Consider the following 16,437-nt stretch of genomic DNA (forward strand, 5'->3'; position numbering starts at 1 on the left):
CGGGAGAGAAGGGGCCCGGAACACACGTGCCATAGAGGTAAAGCATGCGGCTCCTATGGGGCCCCGGGAGAGAAGGGGCCCGGAACACACGTGCCATAGAGGTAAAGCATGCGGCTCCTATGGGGCTCCGGGAGAGAAGGGGCCCAACACATGTGCCATAGAGGTAAAGCATGCGGCTCCTATGGGGCCCCGGGAGAGAAGGGGCCCAACACACGTGCCATAGAGGTAAAGCATGCGGCTCCTATGGGGCCCCGGGAGAGAAGGGGCCCAACACACGTGCCATAGAGGTAAAGCATGCGGCTCCTATGGGGCCCCGGGAGAGAAGGGGCCAAACACATGTGGGTTGTAGGGACATATCATGGAAAGGAGAAGGGCGAAGCAGCAAGCCTTCCTGTGCCAGGGGGTTAGGATTAGGCGGTGGTAACCGGCACCAGATAATGGGAGGCGGCATTATAATCTTTGCAATGTGCACCCCCAAACAATCCAGAGACCTCCGACCTGCAGACTGGACGGCAGGGGTCCATCTGGGTGACCACAGGGGCCACCGGGATCGACTGGATCCTAATGATTCCCCTGATCAGATGGACCCTGTAGGTTATTTAGTAGCTGATAAATTTTGCTACAAAGAGAATATTTGTCAGAGACAAGCAGAGGAAATCGGAGGGAAGTCGCCTCCCCAGGATTTGCTGAGTGTCGAAAATACCAGATTTCATTTTTTTAAGGGACCGATTCAGTGAGAAATCGCTGATGTCTGGAGGTCCCGGAGGGGAGGAAGCGGCAGGTGTCAGGGGCTCACGGATGTGATGATCACCCCCTTTAAGAGGGGGGGGGGGGCGGTTTATGATCTAATAATATGCACTGGACTTTCCAGCACAAACTGGGAGCCACTGGTGATATATGCAAGAATGTGAACATCTGCATTGTGCCACCGAATGCTGCTCCACCAGCTGAGAAACCACGACTTCCCGCTCTCGGTCATGTGTAAATGTTGCTCCAATGGTCCATGTGTGAAGACGAAGATGAGCCCCTCCAAATTAGCTCAGCAAACCCTGTATACATGAACATGTAGTCATGACAACTGAATTCCCCATACTTTATACTGCAGGCAGCCGATGCCCCTTGTGCCCAACAGACCAGAAGCTTTGGTAAACTAGTGCTGGTAATTAGTACAGATGGAGCAGGCTGTATTGTAACCTGCAGCACAAAATTCCTATGTGCAGTTCTTGCTGTTGATGCCCAACCGAGGCACTAAAGTCTGCCTCATCTGTGCTCAGGGCAATTTAATCCCAAGACTCATCTGCTTCCACTTTTTGACACAAAAGGGTTAAAAAAAAAAAAAAAAAAAAAAAAGCTTCGGTGCCCTCCCAAGGGACTGTGCAGAGAAGGTGTCTCTGGGGACCCCCAAAGTGTTTACTACAATGAGGAGGGAGCGGGGGAGGGACGGTGCAAAGTCTAAGCAGGAGATTATAAGCAGATATTACACAGTCGCTCTTAAAGGGCCAGCAACATGAAAAAAGTGAAATATCAAGAAAAGTCCGACTGTCCAAGAGACATATGGAGGTAATGGAGAGTAGACAGATTTTCCGAGTTCTGGTCCCTGTAGGATGCTGCGGGTGGTAGAATAGGGATGATCGGCTTATCGCCATGACGACATAAATAATAAACAATTCACCGGTGTGACCAGATGGAGCCGCATACATCCCGCGGGAGGGAAGGTCCACAACAAGGCGAGAGGCGATTTCACCATCACAATTGGGCGGCTTTGTCCTCACTGTTTACCTACAATCCTCAGAGTCAGTGTAACTCCTGCCGCTGTGAATACCATCATTGATACCGGCCATCAATCCGCTGTCAGCAGGTAAACAGGACGGGCGGCTGCTGCCATCACCGGGGACGTCAGCATCGGCAGCGCTGTGAACAGGTTTTCTGCGGTGCTAAATTATCACACTGACGAAGGCAAACGCATAAGGTACACGAAGAGTTAACGTCACCTACAACAATATTTAGGCCCTCTGCTTGCTGTCAGTGAAAGGAAATTTCAGGTTTACATTTAAGGGGGAAAAAAAATCAGTTCTCAAAGGGGGTTACCTGGACTGCGGCATCGGAGGTGATGGTGCAGACGTCTCAGAAGATGTCCGGGGGTGGGGGGGGGGGGAATGACAGCACCGATCACCTTCAATGCCCCGTATCACCCCATCATTAATGGTTATCACCTACTTACAGGGCCTCCCCCACTAATCCTGAGAAAGTGACCCCAAACTTAGTAAAATAACAGCAGGCACTCGCCCTCTTGGAGCTGCAGAGGAGACATCACGTGTGTCGGGGATGACGGCCGAGCTCAGCGATGGCCTAGAGCGGCGACATATACTAATGATGTCCCCTCTGCAACCAAAACACAGAGCGGCGCAGCGGTGGATACTCCATGCTGGACCACGGGCGAGCGTCTGCAGAGGTGACATCACGTAACCGGTGCAGAGGATGACGGCCGAGCTCAGCGATGGCCTAGAGCGGCGACATGCACTAATGATGTCCCCTCTGCAACCAAAACACAGAGCGGCGCAGCAGTGGAGACTCCGTGCTGGACCCCGGCTGGACGAGCGTCTGCAGAGGTGACATCACATAACCGGTGCAGAGGATGACGGCCGAGCTCAGCGAAGGCCCAGAGCGGCGACATGCGCTATTGATGTCCCCTCTGCAGCCAGAACACAGAGCGGCGCAGCAGTGGAGACTCCATGCTGGACCCCGGGCGGGCAAGCGTCTGCAGAGGTGACATCCCGTACCCGCTGTAGAGGATGACGGCCGAGCTCAGCGATGGCCTAGAGCGGCGACATACACTAATGATGTCCCCTCTGCAGCCAGAACACAGAGCGGCGCAGCGGTGGAGACTCCGTGCTGGACCACGGGCAGGCGAGCGTCTGCAGAGGTGACATCACGTAACCGGTACAGAGGATGACGGCCGAGCTCAGCGAAGGCCTAGAGCGGCGACATGCGCTAATGATGTCCCCTCTGCAGCCAGAACACAGAGCGGCGCAGCGGTGGAGACTCCATGCTAGACCACGGGCGAGCGTCTGCAGAGGTGACATCACGTACCCGCTGCAGAGGACGATGGCCGAGCTCAGCGATGGCCCAGAGCGGCGACATACACTAATGATGTCCCCTCTGCAGCCAGAACACAGAGCGGCGCAGCGGTGGATACTCCATGCTGGACCACGGGCGAGCGTCTGCAGAGGTGACATCACGTACCCGCTGCAGAGGACGATGGCCGAGCTCAGCGATGGCCTAGAGCGGCGACATACACTAATGATGTCCCCTCTGCAGCCAGAACACAGAGCGGCGCAGCAGTGGAGACTCCATGCTAGACCACGGGCGAGCGTCTGCAGAGGTGACATCCCGTACCCGCTGCAGAGGACGATGGCCGAGCTCAGCGATGGCCCAGAGCAGCGACATGCGCTACTGATGTCCCCTCTGCAGCCAGAACACAGAGCGGCGCAGCGGTGGAGACTCCATGCTAGACCACGGGCGGGCGAGCGTTTGCAGAGGTGACATCCCGTACCCGCTGCAGAGGATAATGGCCGAGCTCAGCGATGGCCTAGAGCGGCGACATGCGCTATTGATGTCCCCTCTGCAGCCAGAACACAGAGCGGCGCAGCGGTGGATACTCCATGCTGGACCACGGGCGAGCGTCTGCAGAGGTGACATCCCGTACCCGCTGCAGAGGACGATGGCCGAGCTCAGCGATGGCCTAGAGCGGCGACATGCACTAATGATGTCCCCTCTGCAGCCAGAACACAGAGCGGCGGAGACTCAGTGCTGGACCCCGGGCGGGCGAGTGTCTGCAGAGTTTCTTAAAAACTTTCAAGCCCACTTTTTTGAAAGTGGACAACCCCTTTAACAGAGCCGCGGCCGAGCACGAGTGGCCCCTGCTCACTCCATCCCGACAGCGCATTATCAGGATCAGTGGTGATCTTGTGGGATCAGTGGTAACTTTCATTGTCTTGCATGGCTGGATACAGTATATCTGCTGCCGTACCACCTCCAGAACATGATCAGGGCAGGCTTCTGGCTCCTGCACAGTGATACGGGGGAACTTGTACAAAAACATCAACTCAGATGACCCAAACCAGCATTGTCTAATACCTGGCTGCAAGAAGTAAGTGCACCCCTTTCCTGTGACCCAGCACACAATGGAGGCACACGGGTAGAATTACATCCTAGGGGTTGGTGGCGGCCTCCATTGTGCACCATCACATATATATATGGCGCTGCAGGGGAAGCCCGAAATACACAATGATCCCCGCACGGCAGGAAGCGGCGGCGCATAATATTCCTGTTATTGCTTTCTAACAAAATACTTATTAACAATATGGAAACAGTCAATCCTGTAAGTAAACAGTCACGACACTGCAGCTGCGGCCGTACGGCCCGTCACAAACATTCACCAAATACATCAATGAAGCCAGGCGCTCAGAGCCCCAAAATAGTGACACCCCCCACACACTATAGGGGGCGCTGCCACTGAACAGACAAGAAAAGTGACAAGTGATTTAGTGATACAGAAGATCGCCCCAAACCGGCTGTCACTTTCCTCGCTTCTTCTGGCAGCTCTTACAAAGTACAGGTTGACATTTTGCTTCTCGATGAGTCCACAATGCTGACCCACAGAGCTGACAATCAGGGCAGGAAGACGTCCAGCAAATGACACGTGTCAACCAAGTGCAACGACGACGAAGCCGAGGCCCAAAATATATAGCACAGCTAATCAAATTCCGGGAATGAGCAGCCACCACATTGATACCAGCAGACGAGGGGTTAATCACGCGGAGGATTTCCTGCCCATATCTGCACAGGAAGCCTCGTCATACCTGATAGTAGGTCTTGATGTGTCGCACCAGGATGGAGAGGTTCTGAATCCGCAGGTTCACGTCGTTATTCACCTGTTTGTTGATTCGCAGATTAGACGGTCGCGGATCACTGTGGAGAGAAGAGGAATTACTGAGCGCGGGGGCAGAATACGGGGTCATACGACCACCACTGCACAGGCCGCGCAGAAAGGTGCACACACACATGACATGCTGGTGCGGCTCATCCGAGTGTGCACGTGTTCTCAGGGGGAAGAAAGAGAAAGGCGCTGTCACATCCAGTGACCATTTCCCTCCATCCACAGCGACCCTTCAGCTCCAGACGCCTTCACATCACCTCCAGATCCCTCCATATCACCTCCGACCCTGCAGCTCCAGACCCCTTCACATCACCTCCAGATCCCTCCATATTTCCTCCGACCCTGCAGCTCCAGATTCCATCACATCACCTCCAGATCCCTCCATATCACCTCCAACCCTTCAGCTCCAGATCCCATCACATCACCTCCAGATCCCTCCATATCACCTTCAACCCTTCAGCTCCAGACCCCTTCACATCACCTCCAGATCCCTCCATATCACCTCCAACCCTTCAGCTCCAGATCCCATCACATCACCTCCAGATCCTCCTTATCACCTCCAACCCTTCAGCTCCAGATCCCATCACATCACCTCCAGATCCCTCCATATCACCTCCGACCCTTCAGCTCCAGATCCCATCACATCACCTCCAGATCCTCCTTATCACCTCCAACCCTTCAGCTCCAGATCCCATCACATCACATCACCTCCAACCCTTCAGCTCCAGATCCCATCACATCACCTCCAACCCTTCAGCTCCAGATCCCATCACATCACCTCCAACCCTTCAGCTCCAGATCCCATCACATCACCTCCAACCCTTCAGCTCCAGATCCCATCACATCACATCACCTCCAACCCTTCAGCTCCAGATCCCATCACATCACCTCCAACCCTTCAGCTCCAGATCCCATGACATCACCTCCAACCCTTCAGCTCCAGATCCCATCACATCACCTCCAACCCTTCAGCTCCAGATCCCATCACATCACCTCCAACCCTTCAGCTCCAGATCCCATCACATCACCTCCAACCCTTCAGCTCCAAACCACTTCACATCACCTCCGCCCCTCCACCTTAACCTCTCCAGAACCCTTCATACCACCTCCATCCCCTCCGACCCTTCCAGCTCACCTCCATCCCCTCCAGATCACCCCCACCAGATCACCTTTACCCCCTCCAGACCCTTCCATATCACCTCCATCCCCTCTGACCCTTTCCATATAACCTCCATCCTCTCCGACCCTTCCCCTCCATAACACCTCCACCAACCTTTCCTCTTCATATCACCTTCATCTCCTCTGACCCATCCATATAACCTCGATCACCTCCGATTCTTTCCCTTCATACCACCTCCATCCCCTCTGACCCTTCACTCCACATCACCTCCACCCCTTCCATATCACCTCCACCCCTTCCATATCACCTCCACCCCTTCCATATCACCTCCATCCCTTGCCAATCTTTCCCCTCCATCCGCCTACGACCCTTCCCCTCCAGACCCCTCCATCCACTCTACCCCCTTCCCTCCAGATCTCTCCTCCAACCTTCCCCTCCAGGCCCCTCCGCCTCACCTTCCATCCCCCTCAGATCCACCCAGCCAGACCCTTCCATATTACCTCTATCTCCCTCTGACCCATCCCTTCTAGCCCTCCATTATCCTCCAACCCTTCCCCTCTAGACCCCTCCATATCTCCTCCATCCTTCCTATCCATATCCTCTCCAACCCTTCCCCTCTAGACTCCACCATCCTCCTCCGTCCTTCCTATCCATATCCTCTCCAACCCTTCCCCTCTAGACCCCTCCATATCTCCTCCATCCTCCTCCGTCCTTCCTATCCATATCCTCTCCAACCCTCCCCTCTAGACCCCTCCATATCTCCTCCATCCTCCTCCGTCCTTCCTATCCATATCCTCTCCAACCCTTCCCCTCTAGACCCCTCCATATCTCCTCCATCCTCCTCCGTCCTTCCTATCCATATCCTCTCCAACCCTTCCCCTCTAGACCCCTCCATATCTCCTTCATCCTCCTCCGTCCTTCCTATCCATATCCTCTCCAACCCTCCCCTCTAGACCCCTCCATATCTCCTCCATCCTCCTCCGTCCTTCCTATCCATATCCTCTCCAACCCTTCCCCTCTAGACCCCTCCATATCTCCTCCATCCTCCTCCGTCCTTCCTATCCATATCCTCTCCAACCCTCCCCTCTAGACCCCTCCATATCACTTCCATCCCCTCTGATCCTTCCCGTCCTGACACTTCATATCCCCTTCATCCCTTTCCTTCCAGACCCCTATAAATTTCAACATCCCCGATTCTTCACTCCGCTGATAACCATCTTTCGGGAGACTTCCACATACAATATGTGGTGTGCTGATCCCTCTAAAAAACGCAGGGTTTATTATTTTAAGGGGCGGGGGGGGGGGGTCTTAAGGGAACTGGGGGACTATAATTTGTAGAGGGGGAATACTATTTTGAAGCGATTTACTCATATGCTCTAGTCACATCCAAAGCTGCATTCATCTATACTCTGCAGCCTGAGCTAAAATGCACCAGCAGAAATCCTCCATGATTACTATCAGATCAGTGCAATGGAGGAAAATCTGAATATTAATAACATTGTATTATGGAATTGCCAGTTATGCGAGGTCCTGTCCCCCCAGTTCTGGCTCCGGGCCCAGCACAGGCTCCATGAATGGGCCGCACGCACAGCTGAGAAAGTCTTGGCGCCTTTGGCAGTAAATCCTATAACAAGCTGATTATGGGGCGCAGGATCTCATGTGTCCGCACATGTAACTATAGCGCTCAGCTGTCGGCAGCGCGTGTAACAACCTCAGCGTCTCCCTCCGCTATTCCCTACATAACAGGAGGACGTCATCCCGGGGCCGCGAGTGACAGCTGCAACGTCCAGAGGTCAAAGGGCAGAAAACCTGGTAACACTGACAATGTAACCACCAGTATCACAGGAGAACCCCCATTTTCCACCCCCGGTCTGCTCTGTCCAGTGTGGGGGGTCCAGATCCCTCCGTCTGTCACCTATTTATAAGCTGAGGCGCCAATGAACATTCTGTAATTGGACCCACCAAGCATGGGCCATTTATAACACTGGGGTCCTAATGGGCCATACCTGGGGTGACGTCACCTCGGCACCCAGAAGAGCACTGCTGTCCCCATATATGACAAACCAACCTTTTGTCATTGGGTCCTGGTGGTGACTGAAGTCTCTGCACCCTCTATAGTTCCTCCTGGGAATGAGGACTCGGATGACCTTTGTTGTATAAACAACAATTCTCTTATTTTTTCCATAACCTCCATTAGATATTGGAGGGAAACTATCAGCAAGCAGGTTAGCTATTTTTTAATCATCCTCCAATGCTTGTATTTTTATACTCTTTGCCCTTATTAACCCTCAGTAGCTCGTCCTATGGAGAAATATCCTCAGTATATGAATACTTAAAGGGTGTCAAATAAGGGGGATCCCCGTCCCCGTCATGAGCCTGAACTGAGAGGTGCAGTGCAATAGTGGCATCAGCGCGTCCTCGTCACACATCGCTGGTGCTGAGCTGCAGAGGAAGTGGTCGGGGGCTGAATCGCACTTTTCGTGATGATTATACACATTCATCTGTGGACGGTGATGTCGTTTATACTATATATGGATCGGCCATAGATCCAGGCCTCCATCCGGGCCTCCACCCGGGCCTCCATCCGGGGCCTCCATCCAGGCCTCCACCCGGGCCTCCATCCGGGGCCTCCACCCGGGGCCTCCATCCAGGCCTCCATCCGGGGCCTCCACCCGGGGCCTCCATCCAGGCCTCCACCCGGGGCCTCCATCCAGGCCTCCACCCGGGGCCTCCATCATACAACCATTAATGTGTAGAAGAAGAATAAAACTTGTCACAAGCCACACACCGTAGCCCTGAAGCCCGATTTGGCTCTGCTACATCTGTATATACAGTATACTGATATACTGCATGGCTTAGTTTTAGAGATGAACCCCCCAGAATTCAGAGGCATCCCCCCCATACTCACATCTGCAGCATTATCTTGTTGAGGAACACGCCGTCCACTAGGTCCATGTAAGTCGCCAATTTGCTGTCATTCTCGTTACCACACGGCCCCACGGTTTTCACCTATAGAAGAAAAGTGAAAATGAGCGCGGATTGTGAGAAGGGAGATTAGAAGGAATAGAATAGGTGAGAGGAGAGAGATCACTGCCCAACCCGGGGCCCCGCGCGTCCCTGCAGGAGGGTGCAACGTAATGCCCCGAATCCGCACCATGCACCCGAGATGATTAATGGCTCCTCCATATACAGCCCAGTGCGGAGTGTAAGAGCAGCGCATCCAAAATACCACCGCCCGCTGAACTGCACCATGAAGATGTAAGGGTACTTTCACACTTGCGTTGGTTTTTTTTTGGCGCAATCCGCTGTCTTCAGAAACAGCGGAATCCGTTAACGGATTCCGTTGTTTCCCATAGACTTGCATTGATGACGGATTCCTGCGTTGCTTCCGTTGGCCGATGCTCCGTTGCTTCCGCCGAGCGGAAGCAACGCAGAATGTAACGTTAAATGCTGGCGTCAAAATGACGCCAACCAACGGATTCCGTTGGTTCCGTTAAAATTTATAATGGTTCCCTATGATAGCGGATTCCGTTACTAACTGCTTAACAGCGGAATCCGCTGCTGGATTCCGCTAATTTCTACTGAGCATGCCCAAAATGAAAAAAAAAGAAATAAAACAGAGCCGACGGATTCCGTTAGACGGACGCCTAACGGACACCAAACGGATGCAACGGTCCGTTATTTCACAGGAATCAGCTAACGGATTCCTGTGAAATAACGGACCCGTTGCATCCGTTGACCCCACAAAAATAACGGATGCGTAAAAACGACGCAGCAACGGACCCAGCGGATTCAACCCAACGCAAGTGTGAAACTAGCCTAACACATACAGGGACTGCACCAGCAGAATAGTGAGTGCAGCTCTGAAGGATAATACAGGATGAAACTCAGGATCAGTAATGTATGTACACAGTGACTGCACCAGCAGAATAGTGAGTGCAGCTCTGGAGTATAATACAGGAGGTAACTCAGGATCAGTAATGTAATGTATGTGCACAGTGACTGCACCAGCAGAATAGTGAGTGCAGCTCTGGAGTATAATACAGGAGGTAACTCAGGATCGGTAATGTAATGTATGTACACAGTGACTGCACCAGCAGAATAGTGAGTGCAGCTCTGGAGTATAATACAGGAGGTAACTCAGGATCAGTAATGTAATGTATGTACACAGTGACTGCACCAGCAGAATAGTGAGTGCAGCTCAGGAGGATAATACAGGAGGTAACTCAGGATCAGTAATGTAATGTATGTACAGTGACTGCACCCGCAGAATAGTGAGTGCAGCTCTGGAGTATAATACAGGAGGTAACTCAGGATCAGTAATGTAATGTATGTGCACAGTGACTGCACCAGCAGAATAGTGAGTGCAGCTCAGGAGGATAATACAGGAGGTAACTCAGGATCAGTAATGTAATGTATGTACAGTGACTGCACCCGCAGAATAGTGAGTGCAGCTCTGGAGTATAATACAGGAGGTAACTCAGGATCAGTAATGTAATGTATGTGCACAGTGACTGCACCAGCAGAATAGTGAGTGCAGCTCTGGAGTATAATACAGGAGGTAACTCAGGATCGGTAATGTAATGTATGTACACAGTGACTGCACCAGCAGAATAGTGAGTGCAGCTCTGGAGTATAATACAGGAGGTAACTCAGGATCAGTAATGTAATGTATGTACACAGTCACTGCACCAGCAGAATAGTGAGTGCAGCTCTGGAGTATAATACAGGAGGTAACTCAGGATCAGTAATGTAATGTATGTACACAGTGACTGCACCAGCAGAATAGTGAGTGCAGCTCAGGAGGATAATACAGGAGGTAACTCAGGATCAGTAATGTAATGTATGTACAGTGACTGCACCCGCAGAATAGTGAGTGCAGCTCTGGAGTATAATACAGGAGGTAACTCAGGATCAGTAATGTAATGTATGTACACAGTGACTGCAGCAGCAGAATAGTGAGTGCAGCTCTGAAGGATAATACAGGATGTAACTCAGGATCAGTAATGTAATGTATGTACACAGTGACTGCACCAGCAGAATAGTGAGTGCAGCTCTAGAGTATAATACAGGAGGTAACTCAGGATCAGTAATGTATGTATGTACACAGTGACTCCACCAGCAGAATAGTGAGTGCAGCTCTGGAGTATAATACAGGAGGTAACTCAGGATCAGTAATGTATGCACACAGTGACTGCAGCAGCAGAATAGTGAGTGCAGCTCTGAAGGATAATACAGGATGTAACTCAGGATCAGTAATGTAATGTATGTACACAGTGACTGCACCAGCAGAATAGTGAGTGCAGCTCTGGAGTATAATACAGAAGGTAACTCAGGATCAGTAATGCAGAATAGTGAGAGGCTGGTAGAAGTAAACGAACGAGTCACGGCATGAACTCCAGGATGTCTCTCGCCTGCAACAATTAGCATTGGCAATTATAGTTTGGTTTGCAGCCTCCTCGGGATCAGGCCTGTGCCTTCATTACGGCACATCACTCTGCAGTCAGGACACAACACTCCCAACTCTGCTCTGCAGACAAACAAAAGCCTGGAACTGAGAAGGATGTTATTGTTAATGTGACCCAAAGCAGAGACAAAAGCGGCAGCCACAGATCCCCCTCCCCCATGAGACTCCCCAGCAGTCAGTGCAGTCTCTCCTCTCCGTCTGTCTCTAGAGAACCGTTACCCTCACAGCACCTGTCTCCTGATGACAGTGACGTCCTGTCTGACAGATCTGGATCCCCCCCCACCCCCGCACCTGTGATGACAGATCTACACCCTGTGTGGTCATGGCACCAAAATTATCCAAACATAGGCTCAGGCAAAGAAGGCCTGAAAGTTGGAGACAAATGGGTGGAGGGTTAATCTTCGGACTATGCTCCCTGCTGGGCCAGTGACAATCCACCCCCAACCCTGAGAACTGGGAGATCTGAAAAAGGTGAAAGTTGATCCTGTATTTTTGTTGTGTGTAATGAAGTGTTTCACATTACAGTCCACAGTCACCGCACCCAGGGATGGACGACGGGTACTCCTCTGCGGAGGGAACGAGACGCAGCCGGCGGGCACTCCTCTGCGGAGGGAACGAGACGCAGCCGGCGGGCACTCCTCTGCGGAGGGAACGAGACGCAGCCGGCGGGTACTCCTCTACGGAGGGAATGAGACGCAGCCGGCGGGCGCTCCTCTGCGGAGGGAACGAGACGCAGCCGGCGGGCACTCCTCTGCGGAGGGAACGAGACGCAGCAGGCGGGTACTCCTCTACGGAGGGAACGAGACGCAGCAGGCGGGTACTCCTCTATGGAGGGCAAGACGCAGCAGGCGGGTACTCCTCATCAGATGGTGACCTGAGCAAAAATGGCCAAAGCCCCATGGACCCGCAGCGGGCCAATGGCTGTGCCACTTTAAATAAAATTGTGAGGCCTTGGCAATGGCGGCGGGCAGAGCTTTGGTGGCCTGCAGTGACCCTACCTTTATTATAGAAGCATGAACATCATAAACAGATAGGTGGAGCCAGGTTTAGGGTTTTTTTTGTTTTTTTTAGAAACCCCTCTGAGGAAAAAAAAAAAGTAAATAAACAAGATGTGTCCAAAATCCAAGTAACGGAACAAAGACAACCACACAGATGTATAGGAGATGTGCAATTTTTTTTTAACATATTAAAAATCAAATTAGTAATAATAGTATCTGTTCCTGGGAAAGCTGGGTGACAACAAACGTTCCCCATTACAGCTGCAAGTGTCACCCAACGTCTGAAACAATCCACCCTAGTTCCATATTAGCTGGACAGTCCCAGCTCCTCCATTTACCTCCTGGGGTTTGGGGGACACCCGGTGACTGGCTCTGGGCAGTGCCCCTTTAACAGTTATATTACATTAGGCATCGCACCACATTCAGCAAAGTAATAGGCAAGAAGTTGATGAGGCGATCAGACATTCTGCATCTTAGGGCCACGTTCACACTGCGGTTTTTTTTTATCCTGCTGATATCCACGACAAATGTCTAACCATCAGCAGATTTTTACATTTTTTGCTGTAATTTCCCCATTTTTTGTGTTTTTGTTGCAGGTTTGATGTGACTTTTTATTGTGCATTTTAATTGCAGAAAATTCTAAACTAAAACACATTTGAGGGTTTTTTTTCTGTCTCCTGATAGAAGACTGCAAGGAAAAGTGCTCCAACAGAAAAATATAAAATTATATATATTAGTAAAAAAAAAAAAAGCACAGCATACATTTTCACGACATCACATGCAATTTGCATTGTGTTACAAGCAGCTACTCTCTACATAAAAAAGCCTAGGTGTGAACATGGCCTGGAGGGTTGGAGCTGTCCGAGGGGCTCATTGTCACCACATTTTCATCTGCTGGGTGTAGAGGAAGTGGCCATCTTGGAATTGTCACCTGCTTGTGACCCCCCAGATCTCCAGGAATGCTGCCATTGTAACCAGGCTGGGTGGGGGCAGGGCGAGATGAGGGGCTGCTGCAGCTGAGGACAGGTCAGTCCTGGGAATAGAGGCGATGCTGCAGCAGGTGGTCTCTGTGCGGAGGAGGGGGGATTCACTGCTGCACACAGGGGACTTCCCGCAGCACAAAACACTGATACATTGTAATGAAAGAGAAAAGAAACTTATACAAAGTTCTCATCAAACTGGAAACAGTCAGCAGCAGCAGCGGGTACAATGTGTCGCGTAGTAGCTACCATGTTTCCAGGTTTCGGGGATCCCCAGCCCCACAAACCCCCCAGAAATGCAGAACACTCACCCATGTGACCAGTGGACTCTGCAGGAACAGGTCCAGGAGCTGAGAGATGGTAATATCCATTATTTCCCAGGAGTTGGAGCCCTAATTGCAGGAAAGTGGAAGAGAAGAGTCCATGCTGCTGCCCGTGCCCCTGGAGGAGTGAACTGAACAATGAGAGTCTGCTCTCTGCAGGAGGCACAGCCCGCCTCCTCCCCCTCCTGCCCTGCTCCTCAGGTGCTCCTGCCTCAGACACAGGGAGATGCAGATATTACAGCAGAAATGCCACTCACTGCATAATGCAACTATATACAGGTAGTGTCTGTGCAGAGAGGTGGAGGGGACAGGGGCTACAGCCAGGTGGGTGGAGGGGGCCCTGCACTAACCAATGGGAAGGGGCAGGCTGGGGTCTGGAGCTGCACCTGTGCCCTGCATGTCCGGGGGTCGGGGCCACCGCAATATTACATCCACATTTAATAGCAATGCCCGGGCTAACACTTCAGTTGTTTTGCATCAGTCACAATCTGTCGCCTTGGGGAATTACGGTATCCTGCAAAATATTTTGCAGCAATCCAGTATTTCCCCATAGACTTCTATTAGTGACGGATTGCAACTGATGACCCTGCGTTGCATCCGCTGCGTCGCGGTCCGTTGTTTTTGACTGACCGCCGAGCGGGTAGCAACGCAGAATGTAACATTTTTCGGGCCGTCAAAATAAACGCGCCGCGCAGGAATCCGTCGCCATCCGTCAAGCTTGTAATGTATGTCTATGGTGCTGGATTCCGTCATGCTCTACTGAGCATGCCCAGCAGGTTTGGCACACCCCCTGGGCTGTCCCAAACACAAACGGATCATGACTGATCTGTCAAAAATCAGACACATAACGGATGTAACGGACGCAACGGATCAGTTTTTTCACAGGATTCCTGTGAAAGGAATCCTGTAAAAAACACATCCGTTGCAAGTTGACATCATGAAAATGACTGATCCGTTGCTGACGGACCTGACGGATTTAAAACAACTGAAGTGTGAACTTAGCCTAAGGTGCCTGAGCTGCTTCCAGGCGGAGCTCACGTGTCCGGTAATCATCCGTTACAACCGATCCATTACCAAACACAACTATTTTTTGTCCATTTTTAAATAACTGATTTCAACTGGATCCGATTTTTTTTTTAACATTGGAGTCTATGGAAAACAGATCCGTTACTGGATTGCTATATGTCTTCTATTTGCAACTGATCCAGCAAGAAAAGAGTAATGGCCAATTATCGGATCTGTTTATTGTAATGTTAAAACAAAAATGGATCCAGATAATAATAATATTTATTCACTAATATAGCGCTATTAATTCCGCAGCGCTTTACATACATCAGGAACACTGTCCCCATTGGGGCTCACAATCTAGAGTCCCTATCTGTATGTCTTGGAGTGTGGGAGGAAACCAGAGAACCCGGAGGAAACCCACGCAAACACGGGGAGAACATACAAACTCCTTGCAGATGGAGTCCTTGGTGGGATTTGAACCCAGGACCCCAGCGCTGCAAGACTGCAGTGCTAACCACTGAGCCACCACAAGACTGCAGTGCTAACCACTGAGCCACCACAAGACTACAGTGCTAACCACTGAGCCACTTAAAGACTGCAGTGCTAACCACTGAGCCACCACAAGACTGCAGTGCTAACCACTGAGCCACCACAAGACTGCAGTGCTAACCACTGAGCCACCGCAAGACTGCAGTGCTAACCACTGAGCCACTGTGCCGCCAAAAATGAAAACAGATTAAGGACTCATGCGCACGTTACGTAAATAGCATGCATTTACGCTGCGTATTGCACTGCAGTGTAAATGCATGCGTCCTGCGTCCCCTGCACAATCTATGTAGATTGTACATGATACGTGCGCACGTTGCTTTTATGTTTGCAATGATTCGGATGCTAACATTTTGACCCAAATCCGTGCGTTCATAAAATGAGCATGTCAATTATTCCGTGCGCTTTGAATGCAGCTCCCGCTCTGTCTATGGTGGGGGCAGCAGCCAGAGCGCATGAAATTGGCTTTTTTTGTACAAAAAAAACTGCATCCATTATGCAGTGTTTCTGCAGTGATTTGAAGTGCACATGTGCTGTCAAATCACTGCCGAATATTCAGCATTTACGTGCGCATGAGCCCTAAATTAGTTATTTAAAAATGGACAAAAAAAGTTGTATCTGCACAACAAGATTTTTGCTGGATCCGTGCTAACGGATGATTACAGGACGTGTGAACTCGGCTTTATCCTTGTGTGATTTTAGTCGCTCGGAGGAACTTTTCTTTTCCCCTCCATTAAAGTCAATGGAGAAGTTACATCAATGTGACCAATCTACAATGACTTGTATCAGTGCCCTTGTCCTCCAGTGACTGTATCCGATGTATTGTGCAGGGTAAACTTACATCAGACTTGAAGGCAAGATAAAAACTGGATAAAAAAATGCATCCAGTGACATCAGTTGCTTCTCTGACGGCTTTAATAGGGGGTCTCCACATACAACCTCTTCATGGAATTGCTATTAAAGCAGTTTTGATAATATAATCAGACTCTGAATTTTTTTCCCCGTTAATGCTGCCATCTATTTGATATTCAATCGTATTTACAATGTATATTAATA

At 51.0% G+C, this 16,437-nt stretch overlaps 1 protein-coding gene across 1 annotated transcript in view; it reads right to left on the reverse strand.

Annotated features, from left to right (window-relative positions):
- CCDC88C (coiled-coil domain containing 88C) overlaps positions 1-13,962 on the reverse strand; it is a 41,779-nt gene extending 27,817 nt beyond the window's left edge. Inside the window, exons 1-3 of the mRNA XM_075329854.1 lie at positions 13,816-13,962; positions 8,968-9,068; positions 4,863-4,971 (exon numbers count right to left, since the gene is read on the reverse strand). Of these exons, the coding sequence (XP_075185969.1) occupies positions 4,863-4,971; positions 8,968-9,068; positions 13,816-13,875 (270 nt within the window). The 5' untranslated portion in view covers positions 13,876-13,962. The remainder of the gene's footprint in view (positions 1-4,862; positions 4,972-8,967; positions 9,069-13,815) is intronic.
- Positions 13,963-16,437: the final 2,475 nt, after the last annotated feature.

Source organism: Anomaloglossus baeobatrachus, chromosome 12 (assembly GCF_048569485.1).
Source record: "Anomaloglossus baeobatrachus isolate aAnoBae1 chromosome 12, aAnoBae1.hap1, whole genome shotgun sequence".
Taxonomy (NCBI): Eukaryota; Metazoa; Chordata; class Amphibia; order Anura; family Aromobatidae; genus Anomaloglossus; species Anomaloglossus baeobatrachus.